The sequence below is a fragment of the Hakea prostrata genome, chromosome 7 (genome assembly GCF_041222555.1).
Source record: "Hakea prostrata isolate BN-2017 chromosome 7, UWA_Hpros_2, whole genome shotgun sequence".
Taxonomy (NCBI): domain Eukaryota; kingdom Viridiplantae; phylum Streptophyta; class Magnoliopsida; order Proteales; family Proteaceae; genus Hakea; species Hakea prostrata.
Genome location: NC_142606.1, coordinates 59523936 through 59539262, shown reverse-complemented (window position 1 = coordinate 59539262; position 15327 = coordinate 59523936). Strand labels below are relative to the sequence as shown.

Below are 15327 nucleotides of genomic sequence, written 5' to 3'. Positions count from 1 at the left end.
GATCCAATTCTCTAGGTCATAATTAAGTCAAGCAACTAGTGCATCACTAGTAACATTTAGCTACATTAGTAGCTTCATTTATCTCATCACCATTCTCCTTTTGCTTTATCAATCTTTCCCAATAGTTCTTCCTAACATGCCCCTCTTTCTTACAATAATAACAAACTTTGCCCTTTGCCTTATTGCTATTATTACCACTGTTATTATTCTGATTATTATTGTTGTTATTCTTACCCACAAACTTCTTCTTTTTCTTATTTTCAAGGTTAATCCTAATTTCAGAATTTCCAATCAAACCCCCATCAGCAGCTTTACATTTCTTTTCAGATTTCACCTCTATGTCCCTAATCTTAAGAGCTTCCATCACATCATCAAGAGTCACAGATTTTCTACCATATTTATTAGAATTCTTTACACTAACATGAAAATCAGGTAAATAATTTAACAGTAGGACAACAAGTGTATTATTAGATAGCTCTTCATTAAGATCAACTAAATCACATGATATTTTATAGAATTCTTCCATATTATCACACAAAGATTTAGAAGGATTCATTCTGAAACTAAACAGTAGTTCATTTAACACGGCGATGCAAGGTAGGGATGGGGTCATGTATAATTCTTCAAGTTTAGACCATACTTGATTAGCTTCATTACAATCCCTTACTCTTCTCATAACATTATTTCCCAAATGTAAAATCAAGGTAGTATAGCATAACTCCATCATATCAGCCTTTTCATCATCAATCATAGAAGAGTGGAGTTTATCAATACTTTTCAAAGCCTTATGGCTGTGGTTTTGTACAAGTATTGCATGCATTCTATTTCTCCAAACAACAAAGTCTCCTTTGCCTTCATACTTGTCAAGCTCATATCGGGTAGGAGCCATGGCAAAGAAACAAACAAGGAAATAAATAAGAATACAAATTTCAAAGCCAATTACAGCAAGTAATTTTAATATCAGAGTACTGATAAAACTCAAAATAACAGTCTAGAAGTTCTTTTATATACTAGGTACTAGTACATGTAAGAACAGACCAATTACAAAATCAGAATCAAGAGAAACATGCTTAAAAATGCCTGAATCTATCAGCAGAAGATATAAACAGCAAAAACCCCAAATTAGATATGCAGTTCACAGTATGTGTTCCATGACTGTATATTGATTCGGTACAAAATGGTTCTGATATTCAGTACCGTATTAATGCAGTATGGTTCATTTAAATCATTTTGTTCATATTATTGTCATACCATTTATCAAATAACACAACTATATCAAACCGTTTTAAATGATATTTATTCAATACGACATAAGCAAGATGATGTTTTTCGGTATTATAAGCAAAATGATGTTTAAGGCAAGTATTTTTATTTGAAAGGTCTTTGATTCTGTGTGAGCATTACATATTAGATCAGATTTCTCATCTGGTCAATAATGGTAATCTTTCAACCAAAAAAAAAAAAAAAAAAAAAAAGAAAAAAAGGAAAAAAAATTGGAAAATTGAAGGTGTGGGATTCCAAAAAAAGGATACGATCTTAATTAGGATTTGAAAACGATCTATTGTTTAGATGACCAATTCCAATGCAGTAGAGAACAATCATGCTTCCAGTTTAGTCCAACATTGGAAACTTCATCTAAAGTTGTTATCTCATAAGGTCATGTCTCCAAAGGATTGAATGCCGAGCTCTGTAGCGAGAGCTTGTAACCAAGGGGGGCAATAAGGTGATTGGACGCTGGTACAGCTCTTGCTGGGTTGGATTCAATGGTACAGTTTCTGGCTTGCCCGTTCCAAGTGAGGAGTTGAGCCATGTGGTTTAGGCGAAGGCTTGGACTTCATGGCTCTTAGATTGGAGGGCAATGCGTCAGGCTGGTTTCACAGAGCAGCGATAACCTCCCGCTCCTAACGGTGGAAGGATTACAAGCTGGTGTGCCTTGAACCCATTGTGCCCCAAGAGGTGTCTCCAGTCGGACAATCACTTTTTTTTTTTTTATTTTATTTCCTAAGAATCCTTCCAAATGGGACAACTTCCCCCAACCTCATATGAATAAAATGACCATAACACCCAAGGCTATAATTTCTATTTTCAAAGTTCCCAAAATGGATAAAATGACCATAATGCCCAAGCCTATAACTTTTATTTTCAAAGTTGAATCACAACCAGTAGCCACCTCTTACTCATGGCTCAACTTGTGACTTGTGAGTCCGTATGAGAAGAAATGTCCGGATGTTGAGTTGAAGAGTCGAAGACCTTCAAAGGGTGTGGGCTCGAATGTAAGGAGATTTGTGGAGGGTTCAATATGCTCTGAGCCATATCCATAATGCTGTGAGGGAGCTTCCCCCCGTCGGGTTATCAGCTAATCCAAATAATGAATCGTCGCTCAACGAACCACTAGCAAGTAGGGGAAGCTTGTCTCTACTTCTACCCTCAATTCTTGGTATGACTGGTGATACAAGAAGAGAACCGGATCTGTGGACATCTTCTATGTGTTGGTATAAATATATCCTTTGTTTCTTTTGCGAGAATTGGCTATCTCTCCTTCTAATTTTATTTGTTTAGCTCCATAAACATATCAACAGGAAACGTTAAATGGCAGCTAACCCAAATGAAGAATCGTCGCTCAATGAGCAGCAAGCAAGTAGGAGAAGCTTGCCTTTGCTTCTACCCTTGATTCAGGGGAAAATTTTCGTATGGCTTACAAGTTACAATTCTTTTACACTGATACGGTGGTTCCTTATACATTAAATCAAAATCACTTGGACTCTTTGCTCGATCCTTTGCCGCCATCAACCCAGGAACAAATTCTACCCCCTCCTTTACTTTAGCGCAATATCATCAATTATTGGCATTGATCGAATCGAATAATCCCACTCCTTTAGCAAATGCTGTAGGTAATTCCCCTTCCCCATGGGTTATTGATTCTGGGGCAAATTTTCATATGGCTTATAAGTTACAATTCTTTAACACTGATACGGTGGTTCCTTATACATCTCCGATTACATGACGCAATGGTGAAACAATCCCTGTGTCCCATTTAGGGACTTGCACCCCCACCCCATCCATCTCTCTTAATAATGTCTTATATGTTCCTTCATTTCGTGTTAATTTATTATCCGTTAGTCAAATCACTAAAGCTCTCAATTGTTCAGTAACAATTTTTCCTCATCATTGTGTCTTTCAGGACTTACCAACGAAGAAGATGATTGGATTGGGTAATGAGCATAATGGCTTATATTATTTGGAGTTGCTTCCCTCCATTATTGCAGCCTCATCCACTCATTCCCACTCCTTTGATGTGTGGAATTAGCGCTTAGGCCACCCATCTCACAACATTATTAATTCTTTATCACGTTTTAATTCTTGCATTTCAGTTTGTAATAAATGTGTTTGCACTATTTGCCCTTTGGCAAAACAAACCCGACTACCTTTCCCATCTAGCTCCATATCCACTTCATCTTCATTTGATTTAATACATTGTGATGTTTGGGGTCCTTAATATATTCTTTCTATATGTGGTGCTAAATATTTTTTGACTATTGTGGATGACTATTCTCGTTATACTTGGGTTTTTCTAATGAACTTCTAATCTGACGCTTAGTCTTATATGCATGATTTTTTTGCAATGGTTAAAACTCAATTCAATTTTCAAATAAAAAAAATTCGCACTGATAATGCTCGTGAATTTTTTAATCACTCCACCACCTCATTTTTTTCCAACCATGGAGTTATCCATGAACTTAGTTGTGTTGACACCGCACAAAAAAATAGTGTAATTGAACGCAAACACCGGCACCTAGTCAATGTTGGTCGGGCCCTTGTATTTCAGGCTAATCTTCCACAAGATTTTTGGGGTGATTGCATTCTTACGACCACACACATTATTAATAGGTTGCCTACCAAACTTTTAAAAGAGAAAACTCCTTTGAACTTCTTTTTAATAAAACCCGCACATATGTTCATCTTCGTACTTTTGGTTGTTTGTGCTATGGACACAACCATTCCACCATCAAGCACAAATTTGACCCTCGTGCTTCTCCAGGAATTTTCATTGGGTACCCTTTTGCTCAAAAAGGTTATAAAATTTTTGATCTCACATCTCACAAGGTTTACACAAGTAGAGACGTTGTTTTTATTGAACATATTTTTCCTTACCACCTAAAGACTTCCCCTTCATCTATTAACCCTACCCTCCCTGTTCCGGTTCCTGATTTTGAATCCTCCTCCATCCCAACCAACCCAGTTTTCCCATCTCCACCATTGGACCCGCCAACCCCACCACACAACCCTTCCCCACCTCCAGTTGTGTTGTTGCCACGTCGCTCCACCCGGTCCATAATCCCCCCTCCTATTTGAAGGAGTACATATGCTCGGCTACTCACACCACCTCATCTTATTCGGATGCCGGTAAACTCTTTCCTCTTGATTCTTCTATATCTTATAAAAAGGTCTCACATTCTCATCTTAAGTTTATCAGGTCTCTTTCCTCTTTTGAAGAACCCACTAGCTTTGCCAAAGCAATGTTGTCACCTAACTGAAAGATGCCATGCAATCAGAGATTGAGGCTCTTGAAACCAATAACACTTGGTCACTTGTTCCTTTGCCTCCTCAAAAGAAGGCCATTGGTTGTAAATGGGTCTACAAAATTAAACGACACTCTGATGGTTCTATTGAACGGTACAAAGCACGTTTGGTGGCCAAGGGATACACCCAAACTGAAGGTGTTGATTTTCATGAGACTTTTTCTCCTGTGGCCAAACTCGTTACTGTACGCGTCTTGCTTGCTCTTGCCTCAATTAAAAATTGGTCACTTCATCAACTTGACGTTAATAACGCCTTCTTACATGGCGATCTTGACGAAGAAGTATATATGACTCTACCTCCTGGTTATCATTGTAAGGGGGAGAATGTTGTTTGCCGCCTCCACAAATCTCTCTATGAATTAAAGCAGGCTTCTCGTAATTGGTTCGCCAAATTTTCTACTGCCTTAATGAGTGTGGGCTTCATTCAACCGACTGCAGATTATTCCCTTTTTTTCTAAGGGCCACAGGAATTCAACCATCTTTGTATTAGTATATGTGGATGACATCCTTATTGTTGGTTCTCACGCTTTGGCGATTTCCACCTTAAAGAGTTTCCTTCACCAACAATTTCGTATCAAAGATCTTGGGCCCATGAAATATTTTCTTGGTCTTGAACTGGGTCGCTCACAAAAAGGTATTTTCCTCAATCAACGAAAATACACTTCGGATATATTATCGGATGTCGGCCTCACCGGTGCTCACCCAAGTATAGCAAAAAAATCATGCAAATAAGACCAAGCGTCAGATTTGAAGTTCATTAGAAAAACCTAAGAATAGCGAGAATAGTCATCCACAATAGTCAAAAAATATTTAGCACCACATATAGAAGGAATATAATAAGGACCCCAAACATCACAATGCATTAAATCAAAAGGAGATGAAGTGGATATGGAGCTAGATGGGAAAGGTAGCCGGATTTGTTTTGCCAAAGGGAAAATAGTGCAACCACATTTATTAGAAACTGAAATGCAAGAATTAAAACGTGATAAATAACTAATAATGTTGCGAGATGGGTTGCCTAAGCAGCAATGCCACACATTAAAGGAGTGAGAATGAGTAGATGAGGCTGCAATAATGGAGGGAAGCAACTCCAAATAATATAAGCCATTATTCTCTTTACCCAATCCAATCATCTTCTTCGTTGGTAAGTCTTGAAAGACACAATGATGAGGAAAAAATGTTACTGAACAATTGAGAGCTTTAGTGATTTGACTAACGGATAATAAATTAAAATGGAATGAAGGAACATATAAGAAATTATTAAGAGAGATGGATGGGGTGGGGGTGCAAGTCCCTAAATGGGACACAGGGGTTGTTTCACCATTGGGTAATGTAATCGAAGATGTATAAGGAACCACCGTATCATCCACATATACTAATACAAAGATGGTTGAATTCCCGTGGCCCTTAGAAAAAAAGGGAATAATCTGCATTCGGTTGAATGAAGCCCACACTCATTAAGGAAGTAGAAAATTTGGCGAACCAATTACGAGAAGCCTGCTTTAAAGCACAGAGAGATTTGTGGAGGCGGCAAACAACATTCTCCCCCTTACAATGACAACCAGGAGGTAGAGTCATATATACTTCTTCGTCAAGATCGCCATGTAAGAAGGCGTTATTAATGTCAAATTGATGAAGGGACCAATTTTTAATTGAGGCAAGAGCAAGCAAGACGCGTACAGTAATGAGTTTGGCCACAGGAAGCAAAAGTCTTATGAAAATCAACACCTTCAGTTTGGGTGTACCCCTTGGGCACCAAACGTGCATTGTACCGTTCAATAGAACCATCAGAGTGTCGTTTAATTTTGTAGACCCATTTACAACCAATGGCTTTCTTTTGAGGCGGCAAAGGAACAAGTGACCAAGTGTTATTGGTTTCAAGAGCCTCAATCTCTGACTGCATGGCATCTTTCTAGTCAGGTGACAACAATGCTTTGGCAAAGCTAGTGGGTTCTTCATAAGACGAAAGAGACCTGATAAACTTAAGATGAGAAGGTGAGACCTTTTTATAAGGTATAGAAGAATCAAGAGGAAAGAGTTTACCGGCATCCGAATAAGATGATGTGGCGTGAGTAGCCGAGCATATGTAGTCCTTCAAATGGGAGGGGGGATTATGCTACCGGGCAGAGCGACCTGGCAACAACACAAATGGAGGTGGGGAAGGATTGTGTGGTGGGGTTGGCGGGTCCAATGGTGGAGATGGGAAAACTGGGTTGGTTGGGATGGAGGAGGATTCAAAATCAGAAACCGGAACAGGGAGGGTAGGGTTAATAGATGAAGGGGAAGTCTTTAGGTGGTAAGGAAAAATAAGTCCAATAAAAACGTCTCTACTTGTGTAAACCTTGTGAGAAGTGAGATATAAAATTTTATAACCTTTTTTAGCAAAAGGGTACCCAATGAAAATTCCTGGAGAAGCACAAGGGTCAAACTTGTGCTTGATGGTGGAATGGTTGTGTCCATAGCACAACAACCAAAAGTCCGACGATGAACATATGTGGGGGTTTATTAAAAAGAAGTTCAAAAGGAGTTTTCTCTTTTAAAAGTTTGGTAGGTAACCTATTAATAATGTGTGTGGCCGTAAAAATGCAATCACCCCAAAAATCTTGTGGAAGATTGGCCTGAAATAAAAGGGCCCGACCAACATTGACTAGGTGCCGGTGTTTGCGTTCAACAACACCATTTTGTTGTGGGGTGTCAACACAAGTATGTTCATGGATAACTCCATGGTTGGAAAAAAATGAGGTGGTGGAATGATTAAAAAATTCACGAGCATTATCAGTGCGAATTTTTTTATTTGAAAATTGAATTGAGTGTTAACCATTGCAAAAAAATCATGCAAATAAGACCAAGCGTCAGATTTGAAGTTCATTAGAAAAACCCAAGTATAGCGAGAATAGTCATCCACAATAGTCAAAAAATATTTAGCACCACATATAGAAGGAATATAATAAGGACCCCAAACATCAAAATGTATTAAATTAAAAGGAGATGAAGTGGATATGGAGCTAGATGGGAAAGGTAGCCGGGTTTGTTTTGCCAAAGGGAAAATAGTGCAAACACATTTATTAGAAACTGAAATGCAAGAATTAAAACGTGATAAAGAATTAATAATGTTGCGAGATGGGTGGTCTAAGCGCCAATGCCACACATCAAAGGATGGGGAATGAGTGGATGAGGCTGCAATAATGGAGGGAAGCAACTCCAAATAATATAAGCCATTATGCTCTTTACCCAATCCAATCATCTTCTTCGTTGGTAAGTCTTGAAAGACACAATGATGAGGAAAAAATGTTACTGAACAATTGAGAGCTTTAGTGATTTGACTAACGGATAATAAATTAAAACGGAATGAAGGAACATATAAGACATTATTAAGAGAGATGGAAGGGGTGGGGGTGCAAGTCCCTAAATGGGACATAGGGGTTGTTTCACCATTGGGTAATGTAATCGAAGATGTATAAGGAACCACCGTATCATTGTTAAAGAATTGTAGCTTAGAAGCCATATGAAAATTTGCCCCAGAATCAATAACCCATGGGGAAGGGGAATTACCTGCAGCAGTTGCTAAAGGAGTGGGATTACCCGATTCGATCAATGTCAATAATTGATGATACTGGGTTTGAAGTAAAGGAGGGGGCATAATTTGTTCCTGGGTTGATGGCGGCAAATGATCGAGCAAGGAGTCCAGGTGATGTTGATTTAATGTGTGTATTGTTGCTCTTGGGAGGATAACCGTGTTTCTTAAAACAACGAGAATCTGAATGGCCGTCCATGCCACAAAAATCATAGTGATACATAAGCTTCTTACCATTTTTAGAATGTGTACGAGGGGCAGTGGCTGCAAGGGCAGTTTGATGCAATGATGGATTCGGTAACTCATGGAGGGAGCGATGACGCTCCTCTTGCAATAGAAGAGAATAAGCACGATTGATGTTAGGCAAGGGTTCCATCAAAAGGAGTTGACTCCGAACAGAAGAATAAGAATCATTAAGGCCCATTAAAAATTCAAGTAAGCGATCTTGTCATTGAAGATCAGTGTATTTTGACAAAAGACCACAAGTGTAGGGCGGGAACGAGTTGTATGAGTCGACTTCATCCCAAAAACCCTTGAGAATAGTATAATAAGATGCCAAAGAAGAGGTTCCTTGATAATGATTAGAAATGCTACGTCGAATCTAAAAAATTCGAGTAGCATTTTTTGAGAAAAATGATCACGAAGATCATCCCAAACCTCGTGGGCAGTAGAGATGTAGAGAATGCTATTAGCAATATCAAGCGAGAGAGCATTTAGCAATCAAGAAAGGACCATGCTGTTGCATCGTGTCCATGCGGGAAGCTCCAAAGAATCAACGGCGGGTTTAGGCAAGGAGCCATCAATAAATGCAAGCTTATGTTTGGCCTCAAGAGCCATCCGCATCGCATGATTCCAAGTGGGATAATTATTGCTGCGTAAAAGCTGCGTGACGAGTATAGCACCAGGATTATCCAAATGATGTAGAAAATATGGAGAAGAACCATCAAAGTTGATGGAAACAACATTATTGGAAGCAACAACAGCTGTAGCAAGAGAATTGAGAGATGGATCCATCATTGTAAAGGCAGCGGAAAGAAAACAACAAGGTAGGGATCATTTACCGCTCTTGAAAAAAAAATAGCTTCACTGGAAAAGGTTTGGATCGTCCTAAACTGATACCATGGAGATAATATGACCATTGGAGATCTTGGATTATATGACCGTTGCAAATAATTTCTTTCCTTATGTATAGCATGCTACATTTATTTTATTCTTTACTTGATTTTATTATATATACACATGAAGATGTAATACAAAATCACTTCTACACAAAATCATCTTAACAAACAATGTCTTGTCAATGTTAGGAAACAAAGGAAAATCAGGAGATCTAATGGAATGACATATACCCATTCATTTAGCAACTCACAAGATGCAGGTTAGACCAAGGTAACAGTTGTAAACTGCAACAATGGCCGATATATTTAAGGGAGCACCAGATCCAAGTATGTCAAAAATCACAATAATTATTCATAAATACCTATAACTTGGGATTAAGAGTTTTCTTAATGGGACAGTAGAATGTGTATGAGATATTATATCACTGAAACTAATCATTCTATGAGATTTTATATCATACAAACTAATCCTAATTAGAATATTAGGGGCATTATCCTTCAAAAATTCGTTAGGCTGATTGCTAAGACAACGTTTCCTTAGCAGAATTTTGCATTATTGGTTTTTGTGATAATTTATTGAGAATGGGTTCAATTCAATTATTCAAACACTCCCAACTCATTGAGGAAACCAAATAGAACATGTAAAATCAATAACAATCTTCTCACAATCAAAGTTTGCACAAGAGAGAGATGGTTTGCTGCCATTGAATTCAAGTGAGCAGTCTTTTAAAGATCCCCAAACCACCTTTTTGTTCAACTTGGTTTCCCTTAGGTTAATGTGGAAAGCCATTAGGTAATGAAATCATGGAGATTGAAGAATCGATATGCATACTTTGAGCTTGTGATCTGAAAGCCTAGACTCATTTAGAGGAGTGCATTTGTGCCCATGAAAGAAGTTAGAACAGAGAGAGAGAGCATAACATACTTCTCTATACAACTTTCTGGAGAAAAAGTAGAGTACATCTATTCAATTTTTGAGTACCACAAAGAAAGGGACATTATATACCTTGTCATACTTCTTTAGAATTTTCTGGATGCTAAATGGCATTAATCATTGCAGCCGTAACTAGGTCCTTGCCTTCTTGAATTAAAGCAACATGGTTCCTTCCTTTCCACATAAAGCAGTTTTGCATGCTTATTGCTAAGTGTAGCTCAAGCAACTTTTGTGCTCACTAGCTTGTCGAAGCAGCCCACAACAGTGGACATTTGCTAGAGGAGAGAGGGGAAATTTTTTCCATCACACTCTGCATATGAAACAGCAATAATGCCTCAATACTAGAAATAAATTTAAACAAAGACAGTGAGAGCATGAATAAACATTATATATGTCTAATTTTCTCAAGAATGAACCAATACATCCATAAATTTGGCATATGCATTGAACAAATTAGTTTCTTAAGAGTCTAAACAATTGTTGGTGCTCCCCAACTAAATTCAGATCCTTGATAATATTTGGGGCCATGTGTATCAGGCCCTTGGCTTCTCCAAGAAGATTTGAGCCTTGTCTTCTCCCACAAGTTTGGTGTTACAATCAATCCAGGCCCTCTTTTTTGTATATGCCAATCTAATGATCAAGGTGAGGCTTCTTGAAGAGGGATAACATTTTTTGTGTATAAGGGCCAAAAGGACAAGAAGGAAGGTAAGCGAAGATCATTCTTGCACTAACTCTACTGCAACTACGCAAGGAATCTAGAGTTCTTTGAGCTTTAACTCCTCACCAAGAAGAATTGTGTTATCTTGAATCTGACTAGATCTTTTGATGTAGCTTCTTGTTCATAGATGTGGCCCACACTCACAATTTTTGTTGTTTGCATATAGCTGGTTCGTGACTGACTCATGTTATCTTTGAACCAACCTAGGAGAGGACAGATTCAGGAGCAACATTTGGTGCTGTTTGTGGGAAAGATAGTTACTTTCTCCTTTGTGTTTTATGTGGTTGAGCAAAGATGGTAGGAGATAATTAAGATCATAATGGTTCTAAATCTCAGGGATGTCCGCGTGGGAAGAAGGCAAATACTCGAAAAGATTGAATCTCAAAAGATACCTCAAACTGGCCATCACACGAAACACAACTCCTTGAACCTGGAACAACAACAAATATTGAACTTCCCTTGCAAGGAGCTACATCAACCCCTGTGTATGATCTGGTTCAAGCACATGCGCTCCAAGTGAAGATGATGGATATGATGAGTTCCTTCTAGACGATGGTAAATCAAAGGAGTTGGTTCATGCCTCTGACAGGTTCAACTGTTGTCTTGCCTAAAACAGTGGTTCCCTCCCATATTGATCACCAAGATGAGGCCCAGGGAGATGTAGTGCCTTTGCTCCCCACTAATTCAGCCAGGAGTAGAGCAGATGATTGTGGTAAGGATCATCACAATGGAGGTCATCGTTCAGTTTTTGATAGACTGGACACACAACATGATATACACTCATTTCCCAGAGTCACGACTAAAGGGTGTCAACTCCCTAAAGTTAGGAAGGCTCTCAGGGAATGTTCATCTAAATCAAGTGCATCCATGGCGGTTGATGGAGGATCCAAAGCTTCACTAGTGAGAAGAGATGATCACCTTTATTAGCAGATAAAAGATATGAACGATTGTCTTTATCAATTAGACAAGAAGGTCCCAGATGAAATACAATTAGTTCTCAATCAAGATCCATTCATTCTAGAGATCATGAAGGCTCCGTTACCTATGGGCTTCCACACTCCCACCTTCACGGTGTATGATGGGACAACAGACCCAATGGCTCATATTAGTCATTTTAATTCCATCATGATGATGTGTGGAGGAGGGGATGCTATAAAGCGTAGATGCTTCCCTGCATCTTTGACAAGTCCGGCCTCAACCTGGTACTTGCGTCTACCAAAGCACTCCATCAACACTTGACTAAATTGGGTTATGCATTCGTAGCTCATTTTAAGAGTGTAATCAAGAAAGATAAAACATAAGACAACCTTCTGGCATTAAAGCAAGGACGCTCTGAGTCGATTCGCGAGTTCCTAACCCCTTTCAACATCTGAATCTTGATCAAAGACTTGGATGACAAGGTGGCTTTTCCCGCATTCAAGAGGGTAGTTAACAACGAAAAATTGGTGACATCCATAGTGGAGAGAAAACCCAAGACTCTAGTTCAACTTTTAGATCTAGGGTATGAGATGGAGAGAAAACCCAAGACTCTAGCTGAACTTTTAGATCTAGGGTATGAGATGGCAACAATGGAAAAAGTCTTGGAGGCGAATTGAAGTGATCATAAAAGATAAAGATAAATCCTTCAAGTAGACTATTCGAGAATAAAGCTTTAGGTCAAGACCCCGAAGAAGAGAACAAAAGGGGAAGCAAGAATGGCCAAGTAGGCGAAATGATGATGATGATGATGAGGCCTTTACTCCTCTTAATAGGTCACAATCTGCCATTCTAACGCAGATCTGAGATACAGGTTTATTGAAGAAACCCAAAAAGTTACATGCTAGGCCAGAAAATAGGGCTGACATGTCAAAGTACTGTCTTTATCCCAAGGACAAAGGGTATCATACCAGTGATTGCCATATACTCAAGATCAAGATAGAGAAGTTCATTGCTGGAGGGCACTTGAACCAGTACGTTAAGTTTGAGCCCTCCAAGAACACATGTTTTGTTCACTATAAACCTAATACTTTTGTTGAAAAAGAGTTAGTGGATGTTCGCACTTCACATGATGATGCCATAGTTAAGGTCAGGTCGGCCAACCATATGGTCTATAGAGTATTGGTGGACACTGGATCATCAACGGATAATCTATCTCTAGATGCTTGCAATCATCTCAAGATAGACCAGGACGCCTTGACGCCAAGTGCAACCCTTCTTTATGGGTTTGCGGGAAGTTCCACCACCGTAGAGGAAAATATCCAACTTGATCTGATGGTGGGGACTTATCCCCGTCAAGTGAAACTACCTACCATATTCATGGTTGTGCGCAACGTTTCAGCCTACATCATCATTCTAGGGAGATTGACACTAAGTGCATTGGGAGCTATAGTCTCTCCTAGAAATATGATGATAAAGTTCCCAATTGAGGAAGATGTTGGCGTCTGTAAGACTGACCAAAGACAGTCCAAGAACTGCTACTTCAACTTCATCGAAAAGCAACCATCAATACCAATTGGTGGCATTGATTCGACAGTTAAGGTACAGGATGATAGAGGTGAGAACTAGATGCAAAGGGGAGAATCAGTGGAAACTCTTTAGAGAGTCCTGTTAAGTGTTTCAAACCCAGAGCGTGGAATCATGATAGGTTCTGAGCAAGGGGAGGAGTTTAAATGGAAGCTGGTAGTGTTTCTGGCACAAAATGCATATGTCTATGCTTGGTCAGCAGAGGACATGTTAGGTATTAATTGAAGTGTATCTGAGCATAAGTTGTGGATTGCTAGGGGGGTAACACCAGTTATCCAAAGAAGGAGGAACTTCTCCCTTGAGAAACATCAAGCCATTAAAACAAAAGTGGATTAACTAGAGAAATCTGGTTTTATTCAACCCATCGAATGTCCCACATGGCTGACAAACGTGGTGGTGGTGAAGAAGGTGAATGGGAAGTGGAGAATGTGCACTGACTATATAGATCTCAACAAAGTGTGTCCCATAGATTGTTTTCCATTGCCATGGATTGATTTGTAGATTGACGCCACTGCTAGTTATGAGATATTGACCTTCATGGATGCTTATTCAGGGTACAATTAAATTCTAATGAATCCATAAGATGAAGTTCACTCCGCGTTCATGACCAGCAAAGAAAGTTACTATTATACTGTCATGCCATTTGATCTCAAAAATGCTGGAGCCACTTATCAAATAGTTGTGAACAAGATCTTTTGCCAACAGATTAAGCGTAACGTGGATGTTTATGTTAATGACATGTTGGTGAAAAGTGTAAAGCGAAGTGATCACATCAGTGATTTGGCACAAGTCTTTGGGGTTCTTAGAGCGCAGAAAATGTGTCTTAACCCCGAAAAGTGAGCTTTTGGAGTTTCTTCTGGAAAGTTCCTAGGCTTTATGGTTTAAAAAATAGGCATTGAGGCTAATCTGGAGAAAATTAGGGCTATCCTTGAGATGCAGCCCCCAGGAACGATGAAAGAGGTACAATGTTTAACTAAAAGAATAGCTGCACTCAGCCGTTTCATTTCACATTATGGAGATAAGAGCTTGCCTCTCTTTGCAGCTTTTAAGTCTCTCAATCAATGACTGGGACAACTTGGAATGAAGAATGTCAAAAGGCTTTTGAAGACTTCAAACTTAAGTTAAGTACTTCACCTTTGCTTACTTGTTTGGTCCTTGGGGTGGAACTTTTCTTGTATTTGGCAACTTCGCCTAACGCTGTAAGCTCAGTTTTAGTTCAAGAAGAAAAGGGTGTCCAAGAACCTATTTATTATGTGTCACATGTTTTACTCGAGGCTGAGTCTAGATACCTAGAGATAGAAAAGCAAGCTCTTGCTGTAATGGTATCCATTAGGAAGCTCACACCATACTAGTAACTGTGTTAACCAATGTCCCCTTAAAAAAGACCCTACACAGCCCAGATTTGGCGGGAAGAATGGTGTCTTGGGCGAGAGAATTGAGTGAACACCAAGTTGATTTTAAACCCAAGACAACTATCAAAGGCCAGCCCTTAGTTGATTTTGTGGTGGAATCCTCTACTGGATGAACTTCATATCAAGAGCCTGAGACGTCCTTAGAAACTTGGACATTTTTTGTGGATGGAGCTAGTAATGCAGCAGGGAGTGGAGCTGGTTTAATGTTGTAGTGCCCAAATGGCTTCGCAATCAACTATGCACTTCATTTCACTTTCCCAACAACTAACAATGTTGCTAAGTATGAAGCGTTGGTGGCTGGCCTGCTGTTAGCACAATCCGTGTGTGTCAAGAGCATTGCAGTTTATAGCAATTCATAGCTCATAGTGAACAAGGTTCAGGAAACTTATAAGGCCAGAGAGGGAAGAATGTCTCAATATTTGGCTAAATTTAATGACTTGAGGGTTCATTTCTTGAACTTTGTCATCACTCAAATTCCTAGGGAAAGTA

At 39.2% G+C, this 15327-nt stretch overlaps 1 protein-coding gene and 1 non-coding gene across 2 annotated transcripts; both read left to right on the top strand.

Moving 5' to 3' along the window:
• The first annotated feature begins 1679 nt into the window (after nt 1–1679).
• Nucleotides 1680–1982, top strand: LOC149011523 (signal recognition particle RNA). Its single transcript, XR_016174894.1, has one exon.
• Nucleotides 1983–12766: 10784 nt separating this feature from the next.
• Nucleotides 12767–14266, top strand: LOC149011522 (uncharacterized). The gene is made up of 3 exons (XM_089162687.1): nt 12767–13457; nt 13548–13640; nt 14010–14266. The coding sequence occupies exons 1-3, from the start codon at nt 12767–12769 to the stop codon at nt 14264–14266; spliced, it is 1041 nt and encodes a 346-aa protein (XP_089018813.1).
• Nucleotides 14267–15327: the final 1061 nt, after the last annotated feature.

Excerpts from the sequence above, each read along its gene's own strand:
- LOC149011522 (XM_089162687.1), top strand. The coding sequence starts at position 12,767 with ATGTCAAAGTACTGTCTTTATCCCAAGGACAAAGGGTATCATACCAGT. Across the intron at positions 13,458-13,547 it reads TAAGGTACAGGATGATAGAG|GTTCTGAGCAAGGGGAGGAG; the intron begins GTGAGAACTAGA and ends GAATCATGATAG. Across the intron at positions 13,641-14,009 it reads GTCAGCAGAGGACATGTTAG|ATGAAGTTCACTCCGCGTTC; the intron begins GTATTAATTGAA and ends TGAATCCATAAG.